The sequence below is a fragment of the Ambystoma mexicanum genome, chromosome 12, assembly GCF_040938575.1.
Source record: "Ambystoma mexicanum isolate Mex_15411 chromosome 12, UKY_AmexF1_1, whole genome shotgun sequence".
Lineage (NCBI taxonomy): Eukaryota > Metazoa > Chordata > Amphibia > Caudata > Ambystomatidae > Ambystoma > Ambystoma mexicanum.
The window spans coordinates 613,636,907-613,659,210 of NC_090936.1; the positions used below are offsets into that span (position 1 = coordinate 613,636,907).

General features: G+C 47.0%; 1 protein-coding gene across 1 annotated transcript in view; it reads left to right on the top strand.

The window, feature by feature from the left end:
* Positions 1-16,586: 16,586 nt before the first annotated feature.
* LOC138514628 (T-box transcription factor TBX1-like) overlaps positions 16,587-22,304 on the top strand; it is a 103,691-nt gene continuing 97,973 nt past the window's right edge. The window contains exons 1-2 of the mRNA XM_069630073.1: positions 16,587-16,787; positions 17,592-17,706. Coding sequence (XP_069486174.1) covers positions 16,587-16,787; positions 17,592-17,706 — 316 coding nt within the window. The remainder of the gene's footprint in view (positions 16,788-17,591; positions 17,707-22,304) is intronic.

Here is a 22,304-nt window from a genome sequence, read left to right on the forward strand (position 1 = left end):
ATTAGCGCCATGGCTACTTCCAATCTCGGAATGAGGCCCATAGACCCCACACTCCTCAAACCGAATTCAGGTAACTTGTCTGGTTGATCAATGACACTAATACTGCGAAAATCAGAAATGTAATGCCTTTCAGAAAAGTGATTTAAAGGCGATCTATTTTGTGGGGTCAGAATGTCGTGCACAGTAGAGAAAATGTCAAGTAGTACATGTTTATCATAAATTATCAAACAATCTAGATTTGAAACTGAGCAGGGACTAAGCTATGAGCAAAAATAGGTTGATCAGGCATTTCGTTATTTGGTCGGCCATTTTTGTTAAGACAAGTCAGGCAACTCTAAAAGGGATGTTTGAGCATACAAAATGGTCGATTTGTGTAAATTCATGATGATGTCAGTGGATAATTATGTTCATAGAAGTTCATGGAAAGACCACTGGTGTAGAATGAGCTAGGTGGAACCCGTTTAAACTTGTTCTGAGTGGCAGCTAAGGCAACCAACCAGGGATTGAAAAAGGGTTGTCTTCAAGTACCAAGGGCAATCAGGATGTTTTATACTGATCATTGCATTACCTCACTTTTTAAAATAGTATATAAGGGGCTGAAGCCTGAGGGGATTTGGGAGTTGTAGATTTTTCTTCAGTATGCTGTATGCTGTGTCCTGGTCTGCTGAAAAAAATAAACAGATGGCTTTTGAAATCCAGCCTTAGTGTCCTGATATGTTTAAGCCTGTCTTTCCTGACCCAGGGGTGCCAAGGCCCAGTGAGAGGGTGATGGGACCTTCTCTTTACCACTCAAATAACTTTTTGCTGTGATGCGGGACCTGTCTCAGCCTACCACGATTGCACCTAAGGTGTTGTGATTACAGGCTTTCTGTGACATGGACTCTGACTTCTTTGTCCAAACGATTGTGAGGATCAGTTTGGATATTTTGGCTTCTAATGATGTTCAGGTGACCCCTCTCTTTGTGGTGCTGCCTCTTTCACTTTCCACTGATTATTCTCGTGTTTCCTTCCCTATTGCCGAAGTGGTACAAGTCCTCCAGGTTATTAGCCTACTCAAATCTGCCTCTCCACTTGACCCTGTTCCCCTCCGAGTTCTGAAATCTATTGGTCCTGAGTTAGCGCAGGTGGTCACTGGCGTGGTTAACCATTCATTAAAGACTGGCACCATCCCTGCATTTCTGAAGTATGAGTTGGATACCCCCTCTTCCCCCACCAGCTCATAAAACCTCCCTGGGCCATGCTTTCCCTGCAGAATGTTGCCCTGTCTCGCTGTTGCGGTTTCTGATTAATGTCCTCAGTCTATCGTGATGTCTCAATTGAGAGACTATCTTGTGTCTCAGCTCATTTTGGACCCCCCTAATAGGTACTGAGGCCATTTTGGCAGCTGTTATTGACTATCTCTCTCTTATTCTGGATCAGGGCAGAGTTGGCCTTCTTATATTATTAGGTCTCTCTGTGATGTTTGACACTATTGACCATGCTACTGTATGCCAATGCCTCGGGCAGATCGGAATTGGTGGCTCTGTCTTGAAATGGTTTCAGTCTTTTTTGTCTGATAAAGCCCTGTCTTTGTCCTTGTCTCCTTTTCCTCTGCCCTGTTCCCATTACCTCCGGCGTCCCTCAGGACTCAGCAATTTCACTGCTTTTTAAAAATATCCATATGCTCCCCTTGGCCAAACCCATCTATGCCGATGACGCGCAAATTATCCTGCATGTTGATTGAGATCATACGATGGCAGCTGCTTGTCTGACATTGTAATCTGGATGTGTAGAAATTGGCTTAAGCTCAATGCAGACAAGACAGAAGTAATGGTGCCGGGAGTGGTTCCCTTGGCGGGGTTATCCCTGGTCTACAGCCTTTTGGCCTTCTGCCTTGCACCCACTTCCCACACCTGTGACTATGGTAAAAAATGTGGGTCTTCATTGCTGCTTCCCTTTCTGTCGCTCCTCTGATTAATGGTAGATATGTAGCGCTGCCCATTTTTGTTTTTATTTGACATTTATTTGACATTTAAAACTTAAGCTTCTTAGGAAGGTTATTCCTTTTGTTACTGCTGAACTCAGAGGTTTGGTAGTTTCCACCTTTTTGATGGGGAATTCGGATTATTGTAATGCAACCCTCTTTGCTCAGTCAAAAACCCTTCTCCATCGTTTGCAGGTTGTGAAGAATGCAGCCGCCCATCTAGCTATGGGATTGCCTAAATGTGCTTGAAGCTCTAAGGTGTTTCAGAACCTGCACTGGCTCCTGTTTGCCAGTCAGATTCAATTTTAAATTCTTTGTTTGGTCCATCAGGATTTCTATGGCCTTGGAACTGGTTTTCTTTGTACGAAAATCAAGCGATATTGTCCACCTCAGAATCTTCGGTCCGCTAGTCAATTCCTGCTCCAGGTCCTGCATTTTCAAAAATCTACAGTTGGGGGTAGAGATTTTTATGTGGCTGCTCCCACATTATGGAATTCCCTTCCCGTGTCTCTCCAGAAGACTGAGGACCATCACTACTTTCGAAAGGCCCTGAAAACTCTTTTGTTTAACCAGTAGTTTTTGGGCACTATGGAGGGTTTCCCCTTTCCTTCTCTTGTACTGGTTGTTGGGCTCCCTTCCTTTCGTGTACAGTAAATGCGTTATGACATGCTTGCTTTAGTATAGATGCCCAGAAAGGAATGTCATGAACTGGAATAAACAATTAGACTGGCTGCACCAAAATGTCACCACATATGCTTGATTTATCAAAGATGCCCAGAAAACTATGCCTTGCCACAGAAAGAAAAAGACTAGGCTGGCTGCACCAAAATGCCATTCTAGCCATGTAAAAACCCATATGGTGCTTGCTTTATCATGGATGCCCATTAAAAATTATATTATTAGCAAACCCCCCTACCCAGTCATTTCGGCTTCAGGAATTATTTCCGTTTCAGTTCATTAAGAAAGAAGTTCTTTCTGAAGTCGGAGTGACTTCAGAAATGTATTTCTTTTTTTAAGTCTGAGGGCCCCCTTTAGGACATGTGGCAGAAGGGCCTATGCAGGAGCTGCGTGCCACTCTCTTCACCCATAGTGCTGCCCCTTTATTCCAAAGTGTGCATTGTCAGTTTTCTTTACAGGGGCGGGCCTTTCGTATTTTCAAGTATTTGTGCACATTGTTCTGTAGAGGAGGTCCCAGACGTGGCCTGCACCCCAGCCCCCCATTTCGAGGTACCAGGGACATACTCGCTAAGGTATGTGACGAATGAGGAACAAATGAACCAACAGAGACCAATTTTAGGCCTCTACCCAGTGCCCATCAGAAATGCAATACCTGTCGAAGTGCCTATAACCAGACAGCCATGAGCAGCTCGGGACCCACTGAGACAACCGTACCAGCAGCTGACACGAAATGAAGACTATTTACAAACTGTCCCTGAAGAGACCCAAAAAGCCTTAATGGAGGGCAAATGGTGAAAACAAGAGAACCCAGACAGATGTACAAATGAACATAAACGACAAATGAAAACTGACACACAAGGGCGAAATGTAAAGAATAACGATGTAATGGATGTGTAAGAAGAAACGATGTTGATACAAAGAAACGTAGCCATGAAGTGAGATGAAAATATGCAACTAACTACATGCATGTAAACACGCTTGGAACGCAAGAAGCCAAGGAAACGGTACTGCTTGCAATGCTTAGTAGAAGAATAGAGCGGCAAGCGCCAATTATATGTCTACCTCAACGAAGCACAATGTACAAGTGCGACTCCATTTTGTAAAAGCAGAGGTTAGCCCAGGCTGCAAGGGGCTAACAAGGCCAGGATTCATATTCCAGCTAAAGCCAAAGGAAAGAGCGGAATCGAAACTCAGTAAGAAGTAGCTCATGGCTAGGAATTCAAGGTCAACCCAAGGAAGGGAGGAGAGCGGCAACTCCGAAAAATCGAAACTTAAGAGCATTGAAGCCAGCCAGTGAAGGTCGAGATAAGGAGGCCCCAGGCAGGTGGCGAGGCTGAACAAAGAATCAAATACACGAAAAGAAGGAGAATGAAGTATATTCACGGTGAACAGTCACGTGACCAAGCACAAAGAGGCACCAATGTCTGATGTCACCCAGAACCTGCAAATGCCATAACTTTTCTTGATAAGAAGCTACAGTTTCGAGGCAATCCTCAGCCAACTAATTGACACATAGCCCTAAAGTACTGATTGATGGAAGGGAGGCAGGGTGAATCTTGGGGCACAAGGCATCTGGGTGTCCATTCTGCATGCTGCTAATTAAAGTGGAGATTTATGCTTAGGGGTGTAACCCACCCAATCACAATGGACCAAATAATCTAGGGTCCTATAGCTTGTAGAGCCAATTAGACATCATAGTTATAGTGACGTCTATCACGAGTGATGAAGAGGGATGGGCGTAGACGCCCACCCGATAAGAGTTATCCAATCCTCATGCATTGTTACCATATACAGATATAGCACCTATACTTAAGTTACCTTTTCCAACCAGTAGAATTGCATGTCAAGAAGTTGGGAGTTGAAGCGAGACAGGCGATCGCATCACTGATGATTACCATTTGTTTCCCCGTTTTTTGTACTTGTCATTAAACGGACTTCCCTTTGCCAAACCATTGACTTGTCCTTATTGATTGGTGTCAGAGTAAGAGTATCCTACACCCCATCCTCCTCAGGTGCAGCTATCTCGTTTTAAGGGCCCGGAGGGCGTGCTCTGAATCTCATGGGCTCATTCAGAGGCCGCTCCGTCCTCCAGTAAACTTGGTAGCGACGAGGATGGTTTACTGACCATCGAGTATTGATTAACTATTGATAAGACACCTATTGACCGACAGCACAAAGTAACTCTAGGTTTTCGGCAATATCACAAGTCTGTCGCCATTCGGCTGAGTAGACTGAGAAGCTTCCCGTGGACAATGATAGTGTAAATCCATAAAATCTGCAGTGGGTCTGAAGGAACCTGCCTTACAGAGCATAACCCTTCTCATTCCTACGGGCAGTCGATCGGACGAAAAGACCAGAGAGGCAGCAACGGAGGGGCAGGTGATCCCGAAGATCCAGAGAGGAACCATGCGAGCGGTGAGTGAACGAAAAGACTCAGCACTTTGGCAAAAGTTGGTTAGGCATTAGAACAAGTAAGGGAAAAGGTAACGGAGGGTGGCGGAAAATAAAATAGTCAGAAGTAGAGAAGACTGTATATATATATATAATATAAGGGGATAATGACTCGAGTATATTAGAGAAAAAGTAGTTACCGGGAGGACACCCGAGAGAAAACAATGGTTACCGGGAGGACACGCGAGAGAAAAAGTGGTTACCGGGAGGATACCCAAGAGAAAAAGTGGTTACCGGGAGGGCACCCAAGAGAAAAAGCAGAGAATACCAGGAAGGACACCTCAGATTAAAAAGTAAGAGGATTCTCCTTGTTCCTGCGCTTTAATATAGCGGTCAGAGGAAACGTGAACTCAGAGCGCACATAATAGGGGATGATAGGCTACTGCAATGATTAAAGACATCGCAAAAGGGGTTCGTTTAAACTCCATGTCAGGGTAGTGATTAGAAGGCAGAGATATATGTGTCCAGCTGGTGTCTGTCGGTCTGTCAAGTGTCTGTCATGCGCGTTATCTTATATGTCAAATGTAAAGAACTGTTTCATTGATTGTTTGAAATTAAGTTTGGATTTTACGTGATTCTGTAACTAAGAGGGAATCACACATAGATTGATGTTCTTGAGTAAATTGATGATATAGAATTTTAGGAGAAAAGATTGGATTGGAGCTTGTGTATCTGGTGCTCGCTCATATTGTTGGAAGTTTGAAATTGCATGAAAATATTGTTGGAAATAGAATTCAAGCATGGAGGATATTACATCACTCGCCCGCTTATGTAAGCAGTTGCCTAAACATGTACCTAAGCTTAAATAATACAGCACTGAGTGGGTAAAGGGTACCGCCCACAAGATGTTTATGCCGTGGCCACAGAATGGGTCCTTATCTAAAGCAGTCTTACAGCATATGACGACTTATCTACATTCCACATATACAGGCAAGAAACTAGAGAAACGCCTTGCTGTTCTGGAACTTTGGAAAATGTTCGAACAGCCAAAGGAGGAAGAACCTCAAGCAGACTGGATATTAAACGTATGCACAGAAGGGGGTGAGACGCCTACTATGCCACCAGCCCTGCCTGAGCCAGAGATCGAGGAGAGCAAGTCAGAGGGACTCTACCCACTAAGAGAGCTCAAGGCAGCTACGGGGTATAGTAACCCCGAATATGAGTCACCTACATACAGTAGTGACGAAACGAAGGGGAAGGGTCAGGATAAAAATATTATCTCCACAGTCCCGAGGGACAAGGAGAGACGCAATGAGGAAAAGAAGGATCAGGCACAGAGTAGTGCACCTCTCGATAAAAGAGAGAGAGGGGCAAAGAAGTGGAAAGGAAGTGAAGACAGAACTGATGAGATAGCATTCGCAAAAGACGAATGGATGGGAGGACAGATATTGTTGAAACTTGATGGTAAAGGAAGTGATGATGTGAGACCGAGAGAGAGGTCTGATGAGGCACAGAGAAGGGAGAAAGAGAAGGAAAGGGAAGTAAGGGATGAACGAATGAAGAGGAAAGATAGGCTGAGGCGAGAACAGCTATATCGCGAAGAGCAAGGAAAGCCGCTCAGTCGCAAGCAGTGCGCAGCCTATGACAAATACAGGCAGAACCTGCAAAGGTTGGAAGAAGAGCAAAGAGTACATGAAAGAAGAATAAAGAGGCGAGAAGATGAGGAAGCTACAAGGGCAAATGAACTTAGAAATGAAAGAAGAAGGGAAGAAGATAAGGGCAGAGAAGAGGCGAGGAAGTGCAAGGAAGTTGATGATGATGCGGAATGTAAGCATAGACAGAGGGCACACGGTCTCGAATATTTGAAGCAGGAAGTTAAAAAACCTAATCCTGTTGTAGAATGGGAAGATATCAAAGAATTCTTTCCTGCATACGACTCAGTACCAGGCTCGAGTAGGGTGGATATCAAAGATGACTTCGACACCAGAAGCATCGGGGAAACAATCGATAAAATATATGATGAAATGGGGTTGGAAATGATATCCCACAGGGAAAGGGAAGACAAGGGGGGGTCATTCCGAGGTTGGAGGTAAGGAATTACCGGCACCGGTAAGGGTGCCGATGCTGGTAATCCCTTACCTCCGTATTCCGAGGTCCCTTTGTGGGTCCTTCCTTACCTCCTGCTTTTAGCAGGAGTAAAGTACGGGACCCGCAAAGGTACTTCGGAGGTAATTACGGTACCGTAATTTACAGTGCCGTAATTACCTCCTTCCCCATTCCCATTGAGCCCTATGGGGCAGCCTATGGGGAATGGGGAAGGGCAAAAGGTGAATGGGGAATTTCCGGTCCCTCCAACCCTGGAATGGACCGGTAATTACTCCATTCACCATGCCGGATTTGGGACGGTTTCAGAGGCAACCATGGAGCTAATTACTCCATGGTTAGCTCTAAACCCGGAATGAGGCCCAAGCGCTTGGAGAGCACTCAGTTACATGATACAAAGGATGTCACCCGAAGTAGTGGGAGAGGGAGATTGTCCCTGGACAAGCTAGAAATTAGTAGGAACGACTAAGATGCAAGAAGTTGTGTGAATTCGGAACTATCAATGTGCGACTCTGGAGGGGAAATGAGGACTAAACTAATGAAGATGGGGGACAGCGTGAAAAGCGGCCCCCAAGGGATAAAGGGGTACGATGGCCAGATGCTAGCAAGTCCGCACCCAGGACATCAGAGTCTGCCGCGCAGCCTGACTGACTTGTGAGAACATCCCACGGTCAGAGGGGGGTGTCAGCACCCACCTATGTAGACAGATTGAGGACATTGCCAGGTAGACGGCAATGCAGGAATGTTACCCCATCGATAGACAGGAGAGCCATGGGGAAAAAGAAGGAAGACTGCGCATTCCAATTTCCGCTACTAGAAAAAGGGGGAGCAAGACAACAATATATTCCATCACACATGGATCGAGAGAACCTGAAAAACAAGCTTCCAATGCTGACATCGGGAGCCGGGAAGTGGATACACGAGTTAGAAAAAATGAGAGGGGGCGTCACGTTAGCTATAGGGGATATTAAGGGTCTCCTGATCCCCATACTTGGTGAGAGAGCAGACGATGGGGTTCATTACGAGGTTGGAGGTAAGGTAAAAACGATGCCGGTAAAGGATTGCCAGCATCGCTTACCGCTACGGGCTATTCTGACCAACCAGACCGCTATTTACGGCATTGTACTTTACTGCACACAATCAACACAGGTGGAAGCAATTGAGTGAGGGCCAGTACAAATGGAGCACACCCACACACCACACCCCCTCCCACACCAAGATGATACCCATAGTAGTAGCATTACTGGAGCTGGAGGCCCTGCTTGCAAGGCCTCAACAACAACAACAACAACAACAACAGCCCCCGCCACAGAGGAGACACAGGAGGAGAAGGAGGGTGAGACAGGCCCAGCATGCCCCACCAGTGCAGCCACCGTTACCACGCCGGCAGCTCCCAATCCCTTGCATCAGAGCCACCCCCTTCAACCTAACACCTGAGCAGATCCACACCCTGTACCGGCTTGACCGTGACACCATCACCACCGTAGTGGACCTGATACACGATGACATAGTGAGCCTCATAGAAATATGCACCGCTATCCCCCCTATACTGAAGGTAGTGTCTGTGCTGCACTTCCTTGCCACAGGCACCTACCAGCACACAGTGGGGTACATGCATGGCATATCACAACCCTTATTTACCCGGATACTGAACCAAGTGCTGGATGCCCTTCTCAAGCACACAAGGGACTACATATCCCTACCATGGACTCCCCAGGAGATATTAAATACAAAAGTTGCCTTCCATGCACTGGCAGGCATGCCAAATTGTGTAGGTGCCCTTGACTGCACCCACGTGGAGTTGGTAGTCCCGCATGCCATGGAGGTGGTGTATCGCAACTGCAAGCAATACCACTCCATCAATGTGCAGATGGTATGCAACACCAGCAAAATCATCACACATTGCTATGCCCGATATCCAGGATCAACTCATGACTCTTTGGTCCTGCAGAACTCCACACTACCACGCTTCATGGAGCGACGTGCTGGATGACGTGCCTGGCTGCTTGGTGAGTTGCCTGACTGGCCCATGGCAGTGCATAGAGGTTGTGAGGCGGGGGTCGCTGCATACTCCACCTGGGTGGGAAGTGGGGGGATGCATACTCCACCTGGGTGGGAAGTGGGGGGGATGCATACTCCACTTGGGTGGGAAGTGGGGGGGATGCATACTCCACCTGGGTGGGAAGTGGGGGGGATGCATACTCCACCTGGGTGGTAATGTCGACGTCAGTGCACAATGTGCACATCACCGAACACTGTGCCCCAAAGCAACTGAAACGGCACATGACAAACAAATTCCATAGTGATGAAGTAAGTCCGACACCTATCAATACATGACTAACAGTTAACCAGCCCACATCCCACAACACATGCACCACTCATCGGCGGCCCTCGCACACCGTAAGGGCATCATGCACTATGCACTACATATGCACTATGTTGCTGTATCCAGCATATCACCACACATGACAGTCATCCCTGGGAGTGCATTGAATTGAGCCAACCAGGGATACCAAAGTGTGTTACTGGTTCCGCACACCCATAGGAGCGCTGCAAGTCACCATGGAACTGATCAGTGCAGAATGACGAATATGGTCTTGACTACTGCCAACACTCCCTACTACAAAATCTCACAGGACACAACACATGAATGATTTTAGTCCAACACTGCTGCATGTATATACGATGCGCGTGCAACAAGATGCCAGTGCACACCATGACCCATCTCGAAGATGCAACCCACATAGCGTGGCCAGAAATGGCATAAATGCATCCAGGGACATGTGCGTGTGTGCAGAAATTACCTGCTGCCATGTGAGACTAGTACAGTAGTCCAGCATGAATGTACGTACACTTACCTTCATTCCCCTCTCATGCAGGTGATGCTGGCTATCCCTTGAAGCCGTGGCTCATGACCCCTGTCCAAAACCCACAGAGCAGGCACAAGGAGGACTACAATCGTTCCCATACCCGTACACGTGTGGTGATTGAGCAGACCTTTGGCCTGTTGAAGGCACGATTTCACTGCCTCTGCCGTTCGGGTTGGGCACTACTCTACAGCCATGAGAAGGTGGCCAAGATCACCATGGCATGTGTAATGCTACACAATATGTGCATCCGTTGGAATGTGCCCCTGCCCCCTGACATGGAACTGCTACCACCAGATGATGATGGAGGGGAGGAGGAAGATGTGCCGATGCACAGGAGGGACGTGCTGTGAGCCAGTCATTGATTGGACAATAATTCTGACACATAAGTCAGCAGAGGGTGTCATAATTTGGCGACATAGGGAACTGGGTATGGGGATACATGTACACTATGCACTGTTATATATTAAATGACACATGCAAAATGATGACTGTCCACTCTGTTTTTTCTTTGCAACACAACCGGTGTATTAAAAGTGAAAATGTCTAAGTGAAAAACAAACCCTCCACCACCCTCACCCCCCACCCCTCCCAACTCCCCCACACACCCTCGCCTCCTCCCCCTCCTCCCAACTCCCCCACACACCCTCACCCCCTCTGCCTTCCCCCAACTCCCCCACACACCCCCCTTCCGCCTCCCCCCAACTCCCCAAGACTACATGTGGCTGGCAGTAAAGTCACTCTGCGTTCCCGGAGCCAGGGGGAGGCATGTCCCGGCGGCGCTGGCCACGGAGCGACCGACGGAGTGGGCTGGTCTGGGTCGAGTTGCTCGTTGAAGGGGAGTCCTCATGCTGGGGCTGTTGGGCAGGATGTGCAGCCTCCAGAGCATCGGCTATGCGCCGAGGACCTCACAGAGCCGGTTGGTGCTGTCCGTCATTACCTGGCCCAGTGCCCTCAATTGATCCCGCCACTCCTCCCTGGTCTGCCGATTGTCCTGCATAAAATCTGTGATCAGGGCTGTGAGCTGCGCAGCCCGCTGTGCATCTGCGGATGATGTAGTGGCCCTGCAGGGGATCGGGCTGACATGTCCTGCTGGCGCTTCCTCAAGGGACTGGGCACAGGACTGGCATGTCCCTGTATTGGTCCTTGGCCAGATTGCTCAGGTGTGTCGGTCTCACCCGACTCACTAAAGGAGACCTGGGTGTTAGAGTAGGCTTCTGGGGTGTGCATGACAGCAACTATGTCGTCCTCTGTCGCTCCACAGATGGAATTGGGGCTGTCCGCAACTTCGAGGGGGGCCGTGGCTGCCACCTCCCCAGCCACACTCGACTCCTCAGACCGTGGCGTTGGCCATGTGTCTGCAGCCAGTGCAGGGAGGGGCAGGGGTGGGGGTGGTGCACCCTCCATGGGCCTTGCTGGAGCTGGTGGTGTGCATCCAGGTGTTGTCTTCCTCGCTGGGAGACGGCAGCCCCTGCCTTGGCCCCTGGAAGTGCTGGGACGGTTGCTCTCCTGCTCCTCACTGTCATGCTCACTGCCTGTTGGGTTGGAAGAGAGGGACGGCATGAGTGATGATTTGAGAGCCAACTTTTATACATGGCTACAATCGTACATTCAGATATTTGTGGGTTATCTGCATTTGGGTAGGGAACAGCACATCATTCAATATGTGGGTGGTAAATGCATGCATATGTCGGTGTCACTCATGTTGGCCGGGTACTGTGCTGTCTGACATGCACACTGTTTACATCAACTGCCCTGTGTGCGGCATGTGTCATTTACGTTGCGGCCTTGCACCTGGCACTAGCTTGTGTCTCACTTGCTTCGGCATGATTTACAGGGGTGGGGTGTGGCCGACCATGCCGTGACACCTTGGCCAGAGTTTAACAGTGACATTCATAACATTGGCAGTATTGACTTTGGACACTCACCTCCATCAGCGGATGACGTTGCACCACACTCCATTTCACCGACCCCTTCAATGGATTCAGAGCCTATCATGGCCGCACATGTCTCCTCCCACGGCATGAGTTTCATAGGTGAACTTGGGCCTCCTCCAGTCTCCAAGGCCTGGCTTCTATTTGCAGAGAGGATGCTCCACACCCTCAGCCGCAGGTCGTCCCACCTTTTGCGGCAGTCCTTCGTGGTGCGGGGGGGGTGTTGCCCACAGCGCTCACCTTCTGGGCCACTAGTGCCCAGATGTCTTTTTTTTTTTAGCACCGCCACCCTCTGCATGTCGTTGCTGAAGACAGTCTCAGTATGCTTGTGGAGAGTATCCACTAACATCTGCAGTTCGTCTGGGCTGAACCGCTCCTTTTGGAGGTGGGCAGCTCCCTTCTTTGGCGCTTTGGGCATTCCTCGGTAGTGGTGGTAACTTTCCGGTATGTCAACAGTGTGCTAGGGGTCCTGTCTGGTGAGGGTAGCAATGGATTGTGATTTTAAAGATGGCCGCCGTGCTCCTTCCCGTTCCTGTGCGATGATGCTATTTTCCGGTTCCGTATATTAACGGTGACCGCTATTTACAGTCACCGCTAATGCCGCATTGCTCTATGGCGGTAGTGTTTTTACAGTGTGGTTAATGCTGGTAGGGGGGTTTTCAGGCATTTTTGCTGCATGCTGCTACGGTCATTACCGGCATGGCGCAAAGCTTGTGCCCGCGAACTCGTAATTGTGCGCTTTCAGCGGTCTACTGCCAGCTCGGACACGCTATTTGCACCATGCCGGTAATGGACGGTACTTACCTCCAAACTCGGAATGAGGGCCGATGTGTGGAAACGAGCAGGATACCCTGGTGTAACCATAATTAACACTACCCATGATGGAGCGCCATTTAATAGTAGAGCCACAGTGTGGAAACCACTACGAGTGCTGTACCCAGACACTTCCGATATGGGAGCTATAATAACTCGAAAAATGAAGGAGTCAGAAGACCCGTTGATTTATATCCAGAATTTTCAAGACGCATGTGTGCTCGAAACGCATGAATCTTGGACGAAATATATCCCTATATTCTACCATATATTGTGCCAAGGGTTGCCAGAAACGGTGCAGAAACAGCTCAAGAAATTGGTAGGAGTAGAAGCTAAACCATGGGCAGAAATACAGTTGACTATTGCACATTACTGTATACTGTTACAAGAAAAGAATCGGAAAAAGGAGGCAACTCGTAAGGGTGAGGAAGCGAAGCTGGTGCAAAAGAAATTATCAAAATATGCTCTCGAAGGAGCCATGCTGACAAGCCCAGCTGAATCGAACGTACAACAGGTGACTAACCCGCTGCAGAACAACCAGGGTAACTCAGGATTTTACCCAAGGGGAAGGGGATTTAGAGCAAGAGGATGGCAGAGTAATCAGGGAGGGTTTCAAAGTCACCAGGGAGGTTTTCAGAATAATCAAGGAGACTTTCAAAACATACAGATAGGCAGTCCATATATGTCAAATGGACGGATAGCCCAACCACCGGCAGTGGGTTGACTGTGTGGAATAACTGGACATGTGGCACGTACATGCAGAAGCCAAGGCACGTGGCAAAATGGTCAAGGAATGGGAGCAAGCACAGTGAATCCGCCTGCAATTCCACAACAGGGTGGTGCACAAAATCACAAAGTACAGCAGCAAGCACCAGGATTGCAGCAAGGTGCGAAACAAAAGATTCAACCCTCGAACATGGGGAATCTGCCACAAGGGCAACCCCAAGAGGCACCACCGCATGTGTCTCAGGGCGCAGACTCCGGAAGGGGAGGCAACCCTAGAAATGGAGAAAATCCGCATATATACAGTGGACCGAATTTATATATGAACTAGGACAGCTCACTGGGAACTCTGATGTGTTCTATCCTATCAGTGACACCAGACCCTAACAGGGAACCTAGGGTGAATGTCATCATAGGGGGAAAAGAATATTCCTTCTTAGTTGAAACGGGTGAGACACGCTCGTGCATACGAGAAGGCAAGTTTTCCTTGTCCGGCCAGGCCATAGATACTCAGAGTTTTATAGGAGCTCACAGTAGTGTTCCCTTTACAGATGCACTCTCAGTCTCTGTAGGAGAGTGCAAGATGAATGCGCCATTATTATATTCACGTCAGACCCCAGTGAACATTTTGGGTCGAGACTTAATGACAAAATTGCATATGACAATATCTTTCACGGAGGAGGGCATAGTATGCTCCACTCCAGCAATGCATTATTCTAACGTGTGCGAAATGATCAGAGCATAATCCGGACGCATAGCTATGAGAGCGATACCGTTAGAACCAGAAGTCTTCGCATATGGCATGCGCGTGCTTATGGCAGGGTTGCCAGGTCTTGCAGATAGGACCATGAGAACCCCTGACGAGTTTCTATTCAGACCGAGAATACCTATGCATGAAGAAGAGGGACGAGTATTTCCCCTAACGATACATATTGCAGCAGTACGAGGGGAAGTAGTATGGGTCGAAGGGTTCGATGACGAAGGCAGACAATGGTGTACAGTTATTGACATCGAAGAAGGATATCAAGTGACTGATGTCACCGATGACAATTTGTTCGAAGAACACCCTGACTTAAAAGAGACAAGGGTGGAAGTAAGTCTCATATTTTAGGTCAATATGATCAAACAAGAAGTGCCACAGAGAATGATGTTATCGCTGATCCGTCCCACATACTTTGATGAAGACATGGCCCAGGTACATGTCTCAGTCTGGACCACAGGACCCTATGACGTAGGCCTCCTGAAAGGGGCGGGAGAAGTGAAAATAAACTGAAACCAGGAGCAATTTTACCAAGGGCGTGACAATATCCCATGTCCAGAGAAGCGGATGAAGGGATCGCAAAGACAATTTCCGCCATGATGGATCAGGGCATCCTAGTAAAGTCAGAATCACCTTGCAATACAGTGATTTACCCTGTCAAGAAATCAAAAGGTGGGTCTTGGCGTTTGATCCAAGATTTAAGAGCACTAAACAATATTGTCGAAGCCGAGTTCCCTCTAGTCCCTAATCCATCCACGATCCTGTGTAACATACCGATCAAAGCGAAATATTTCACGGTGATTGACTTGAAAAATGCTTTTTTCTCAATCCTGTTGCACTGTGACTCACAAGATCTGACATCATTCACTTTCAGACAAATGCATCTGAAAAGCGCAAGGTTGCCACAGGAGTATTGCGAATCCCCGTCTATCTTCAATAAAGTCCTGCAAATGGACCTAAGCAATATTGCAGTAGACAGTGTTGTTTTGCAGTATGTGGATGACATTCTGATCTGCAGCACCACTGAAGAGCAATGCAGGCACAATTCTATCCAGCTTTTGACTACACTGGCCGAGAAAGGATATAAAGTTGACAAGGAAAAGCTACAATACTGTCAACAAGAGGTGCTGTACATAGGCCAGTTAATTTTGCATGAAAGAAAAAAGGAGACCCCAGAAAGGGCTGAAGCTATCATGAATAAGGCGAAGCTACTCACGATAAAGCAAATGCAGAGTTTCCTAGGCCTGTGCAATTATGTTAGAGCGTGGGTTTTCGACTACAGCTCGTATACCAAGCCCTTACGTATGGCCCTAAAGAAGGTCCAGGCGACAAAGGAAAAAATTGAATGGACCGAGGCGATGGACAAAAGGTTTACAGAACTCCGGAAAGCGATTTGTACCGCTCCAGTTCTCGGAATTCCTAATTATGCAGAGGAATTCTACCTGTTCTCGCACACAGATGGCAACTTTATGACGGCAGTGCTCGCCCAAAAAACCTCATTGGGGTACAAGCCCCTGGCCTATTACAGTGGAAATCTGGACCGAGTCATGAGAGGCCAGTTCCCATGCGAATAAAGTTTAGCTGCCGCAGCATTCGCCATTGAGAAGGCAACAACCATTGTAGTGGGCTGTTCCATGACGTTATACGTCGCGCAGTCCTTATTCGCCATTCTAGAGAAACCAAAGGGCACTTTGACATCACAGAGGGCTTCTGCCTATGACGTGATTATATCGAATCCATCGATCAAAATAGTTTGATGCAAAACCGTAAACCCAGCCCCGTTCATAGCTGAGCCAGTCACTGAAGGAGAGCCGATACATAACTGTGCAAACTATGAAGAATTCTATGATGAAATCCCCAGGGTGAAAGAAAATGCCCTGGCAGGTGGTGAGATCGTTTTCTTTGACGGTTCTTCTAGAATCGACCAAGAAGATGGACAAAGATACACAGGCATTGCCGTAATGAAACACATAGCAAACGGAGAATTTCAAATACTTGTTAGTGCACGAATACCATCCCATTATTCAGCGCAGGTTGCAGAACTATTGGCGTTGATACTTGCCATTGAGAATCATGCAGACCAGGAAGTAACGGTGTACAGTGACTCCGCCTATGTGACGTCCACAGTGCATGCAGGGCTTGTGCGCTGGAAAAGGAGGGGTTACCTCTGAGCAGATGGCACGCCAGTGCAGCACGCAGCCTTATTTGACAGGCTGATAAAGGCACTACAACTCCCAGTGGGCATAGCGGTCGTGAAATGTGCCGCCCATACTCACGGGACAGATTTTGTGTCACGCGGAAATCACGTGGCAGACACAGAAGCCAAGCGTATGGCATCCAAGAGTGAAACGATCATGGAAGTAGAAGTGGCACGTACCCATGAACGAATGATGGTAGCTCGAGCCACACCAGAGGCCTCTAGTAATGTGGGGCAGACGCAACTGATGGAACTTCAAGGGGAGGCACTACAGGACAAAAAGAACCTGTGGAAGCGTCGAGGGTGTTCTTTAAACCCCTCAGATGGGTTGTGGTGGCAAGACAGCACTGGTAAACCAGTAATGCCTGTAGCCATAGTAAAAATAGCATTAGAACAGTTGCATTACCCAATCCACATGTCAAAAGAAAATCTTGCTGCAACGCTCGCAGAAGACTGGTTTATACCGAATTTAGCAGAGCATGTTGCATTCTTTATGGTGAACTGCATAATCTGCCAGCAATTCACCACTGGGCACACATTAAAAGTAGTGAGAGGAGTCATCCCGCAGCCAAATGGGCCTTTTCAGCACTTACATATCGATTATGTTGACACGATTCAAGTGTGTAACGGGTACAGGTACTTAATTGTAATGGTGTGTCCATTCCCTAGATGGATAGAAGCAGGTCCCTGTACACACCCAGACTCAGCCTGTGCTGCCAGATTCCTGGTGAGGGAAGTGTTCCCTAGATGGGGGGTGTGTGAGGTGATGAGATCAGATAACGGGGCTCATTTTGTTAACACAGTCTTTGAACAGATCAGCTTGCTGCTTGGTATAAAGCACAGGTTCTCATCGGTGTATCATCCGGAGGGAAATGGTATATGTGAGAGGCTCAACGGCTTGTTAAAGGAAAGGATAGCCAAGTTGAAGCTTACTCTAAAAAGGGGATGGTTGCATTGCCTTCCATTGGCATTGTATGCTTTACGGAACCAACCAGGCTTCGACCATCATTTTACGCCGCACGAGACACAGGAAGAAGCATGAGTACCCCTCTTACTCCCCGAAATAGAGCTAGATGTGATGCCCAGTCAACTCAAGAGGTCCTGGGAACCGAATTGTCGGAGTACCTGAACTGCATAACATCAAGCCTTCTTATCGTTTCAGACCAAGTACAACGACAATGAAAAGGGTGCAGCACAGCACAAGATACAGCAGGAGGTGCTGAAACAGACGCAGATCAAGGTCTATGTGCGTCAATCATCTTCCATGGTGAAGCCGTGTTGGTAAAGGACCACACGAGAAAAAGGTGGGATGAGCCAAGATTCAACGGCCCTTTCATCGTAGAGGACTGCACTCCATCAGCCGTCGAACTGCACGGCAGGCGAGCATGGATCTTCCTTAATGACATCAATCCCTATATTGGTGAGATCCCTCTAGTTGCACCCCACCACAAAGAAATCACAGACAACGGGGAAGAACCTCAGCACGTACAGACAAGATCCATGATGAGGAAGAAGGACGCATGAGCAGCAAAAGCTAAGACAAAATGAACCCCTTAGCACGTTGTGGCTTAAAACTGGACAGTTCCTCCAAGCAAATGTGGATAAGGAGATAACAAACACTCTGTGCATTATAGTTGCGGGGTGAAGAAGAGAATTGCGAATTTAAGCCACAACATACTGATAATAAGAACTCTGAATCAAACCATACTTAAGCATTATTGGAAGACAAGACTCTGATAGACTATAAATAAGGACCGTTCATTTAGAACTTAACACAGTAACCAGAAGCAACCAGCACCAAGACTTTGTTTACAGAATTTATGGTATCCCTAGCAGAAATACCACACAGGATGTGCTGTCCTGTTTCCAGTTGGTACTAGAGACATATCCATCACTTGTAGGGAGAGTAACCACCGTCAAAGACTTTATTCAAGATCCTGCCAACAAGAAAGTAATCCGGCAACTACTGACTGTCATCGCGGAAGCCTTCATTGTACTGCCCGAGTACGGTGATAAGGACACAAATGCTTCCACCACAAGTGATCCTCAATGAACTCACGTCCACGCTTTTCTTTCGTATCATAGAGGAATGCCCAGGACTGAGCGGGAGAACCATGGACACACTCACCTACATTACAGACCCAAGAAACACTGAACATTTGAGCCAACTGTGGACCAGGCTCAACTACGTGGTCGCAATCCACGCAGCAGGTAAGTGTAAAGACTGTTCACATCAAAAGAAAGGCCTGTGATCCTGAACCCAGCAAAACAGGACAATGTGCCTGTCAACCGAGGACAGCCGACTGGCTCACAATGTCCTATTCCGTCTAGTCACTGACTATCCAGAAATGCCGAGGTTGAGGTCATCACCTTCATCAGAGATCCAGCTAATGTTGCACACATGGGAACTCTCCTCCATGGAATCATGCTCCAAGTGGGGCTGTCCAACTTTCAACGAGAATATCTACAAAGATTCCAGTGAAACCTTCTGCCGAGGGACAGATCGAAACCTAGGCAGTTCTTCAACTTTCTGTCGAGGGACAGATCCAGGAGGTAAAAACACAGTTCTTCATCTTTGCATCGAGGGACAGATCGAGAGAGTCGAGACGAGAACTTCGCCGCCTTATTTTAATTTCAATTTTATTTTTTTACTTTGATTTTGATTGATTACCATCTTTCCATTCTTCGCATTGAACAGTATCCAACATGTCTTCAGGACTGAAGCAAATTCGGGGGTGGACTGGGAATTGACCTATTTTGAATATGCATAATGAACGTACCTCACTAAAGATGTTAGTCTAATCTTTTCCCACAGTCTAGCAAGGGAACTGCATCCTGTAATCCGAGACAATTGTCACCCGCAAGAGGGGGACACTTACGAAACACAAGACACTTTATGTTACAAACTTTCAGAGACACAATAATGGAGTAAGTGAAAGGAATTAAACACTGATATTGACATGATTGAGATGGGGGCCCAGAACAGTAACCTGCTCCTCCCACAAACAGAAGGGCGCCCCCACTTTCCTGGAAGAAAATGCTGCAAATTGTCATACCGCACGATTATGTGCATATGCATAGTGATTATTATTGTTTTTCTGTCACTAACAATCAGAACTGCATTCTTTATTGGTGCATGAAGTGTTCCAATTTCAGTGCAGCCACCAGATAATGTACGCATGAATCCCACGAAAGCACCCATACCCTATATAGTCATTCCGGTTCCAAGAAAATCTGATGTTAAGGCAAACAAATTAAAATTGAAGGTAATTAGCAGTAATTCACACACACATGAGGTAACGAATGAAGAAAAAAGCTGGAGACAGGGTCAGCACGGAATGAATGAAAATACAGCACTGACCACGACACGCACACACACTGAATGCACACGAACAAGGGCAAGTGTCAATGGCTGCAGAACCTCGAACAAGGAAACCTGCTTCACTGACAAGCATGTCCGAGAATCCTCCGGCAAGAAAAAAGTCACAGACACATTTAGAGACGTAGTTATAGCCAACTACAAAAAGACACTAAGAAGCAATCGAAGCTCACATGAAGATAGAAATGAACTAAACGATCACCTGGACAGCACAGCACATCTCGGAAATAACATTTGGTACCAACACATGAAAGAGGTCGGAAGAAGAAAATCGGAAGGAGAATGCTACGTCTGTGCACTTCTACCATACAGTATAGGAAAATCCAAGTTCTTTGTGGCTGTAGAAATCGACGTCCCGACAGCGCACTGTTTGTCACACGTAGCAATGTGCAACCCTAGAGGACAGTTCATGGGAAAAGATGCTTCACTGATATGGGCAACAGAAACAACATACCCCGATGGAGATGACTATGTTCAGGACATTAAGACAAGAAACAGAACCCATACCAGGAATCACGTGATCAGGTATGCAAAGCCAGAAGCGCAAGGAGCAGGAACAAGATGGGAGATAAACCCAAGACTGAACGTCCAACGAAAAACCCAAGGAGAAGCTCAAATTTGTGAAAATAGAGGCCAGATGCAGATTTGGGGAACAGTGCTTTCTCCAAACGGATGGGAAGAAGGAGTAGTGATATGCCTAGCATGGATGGTCCTTGGAGCCTGCAAGGAAGCAATAGAAAACTCACAAAGACTGTGCAAACCTCTATGGCCAAAGTTGGTGACGTTACTAACATGGGTCGAAGACAGAGGAGGACACCTGCAGATAGTGCCACTGGAAAGCCCAAAATGGTGCTTTAGAAACAATGGCACAAGGAAGATGGGAGAGAATCAGAACTGCAGACGCAACTTTAAAGCTCCAGGTATGACTCACGGAACCGCAGTAATTATGGATCATTACTGGGCATGTGGAACCAAAGCATACATAAGGTTGCCGAAAAACTGAGGAGGCATATGCACAATAGTGAACGTCCACGTTCCTGCACTAGTGATCCCAAAAAGTGACCTGAGTATTGATAGCTTCCCAAAGGCAGATGCTCACATGAGGAAGAGGAGGTCTGTGGAACTGGTATCCAGAATGAAGAGAGAGAATTACTTTTCTGCCAAATCAGAAGAAGCATTTTATGCAATACCATACGAACACAGGCTGTTTAGCCTCACCTCATCAGTATTCACAACAATACTCTTGCCACACATCCAAGTTCGAGTAAATACGAAATGGTTGCAGATAACCAGATGGGAGTTATTGCAGACCATCAACACCACCATAAAAGGATTCAACGCAATCAAAGAAGAATTAAGAGCAATCCGATTGATGACCCTCCAGAATAGATATGTACTCAACATGATCACTGCGATGGATGGAGGTGTTTGCGCAAAAATCGGAGAATCGTGTTGCACGTTTACACCTTCGCATGATTAAGAAAATGGAACCCTAACAGAAGCCATAAGTATGCTAACAAACCTGCAGAACCAGATGATCAATGAAACCGACGAGGTTGATGATGACAGCTGGTGCAACACTATTTCTATGGATCCAACAATGGATGGCAGACATATTCAAAATCCTGGGAGCCCTGCTAGTAATGATACTACTAGGATTTTGTGTTATCAAGATAATCGTCACACAATGCCAGAAAACTGCGAAGAAAGCCATTGGAATGAAGATCATGGTCGATGTCAAACCAGGATGGAAGCCCAGAGTGTGGGATGTATTTACCCATGCATCTGAGCCCTACCTCAAAGCTGTGCATTACTGACATGGAAAACATCATGATGGCCAGAGCTTCCCAGAAAATGCACAGGGAAATGCATGACGAATAGGCTGCCACTAATTTTTGCCGATGTTATGGGCACAGAAGGACACTGCCTAAAACCACCATTGGACTACCCACACAGTATTCTGAAACCATTGGGAATGGCAATGCTGATTGCCAAAAGCAAACCCATAACTGTTGGGAATTCATTTTCTTAAATCCCAAAAATGGGTGCAGTACCAGTACTCACCACTATCCAAAAGCCGGCATTTTAAAACAACACCAGATTTTACTTTTTGTAAAACTGAATAAATGAACCCAAAACCGGCCAAAGAAAGACTTACTGAGAGGTGGATCCAATGTAGAGTTATATTCTGAAGTGACTTGAAGGTTTATAACAAGACTGGCTGAGCTGTGGATTTCAGCAGTTTAAGTAAATTTGGACTGAAAGACACTAAAAATTTAAATGTTTAAAAGAAATGAGTGACCTACTTTGAGTGTCACATAGGTTGCAATTGTTTAAATGTCATAGTTTTAAACTTAGAATCAGCATTCTAACTGCATATGTAAAAAAATTGTCTTGACTTAAACTGGGGAACAAAAAGTGACATTTATCTGAAACCTGGCTTAAGGAACTGAATTCTGCCTGGCAACTACCCCCATCAGGAGTGAAACTTGAGTC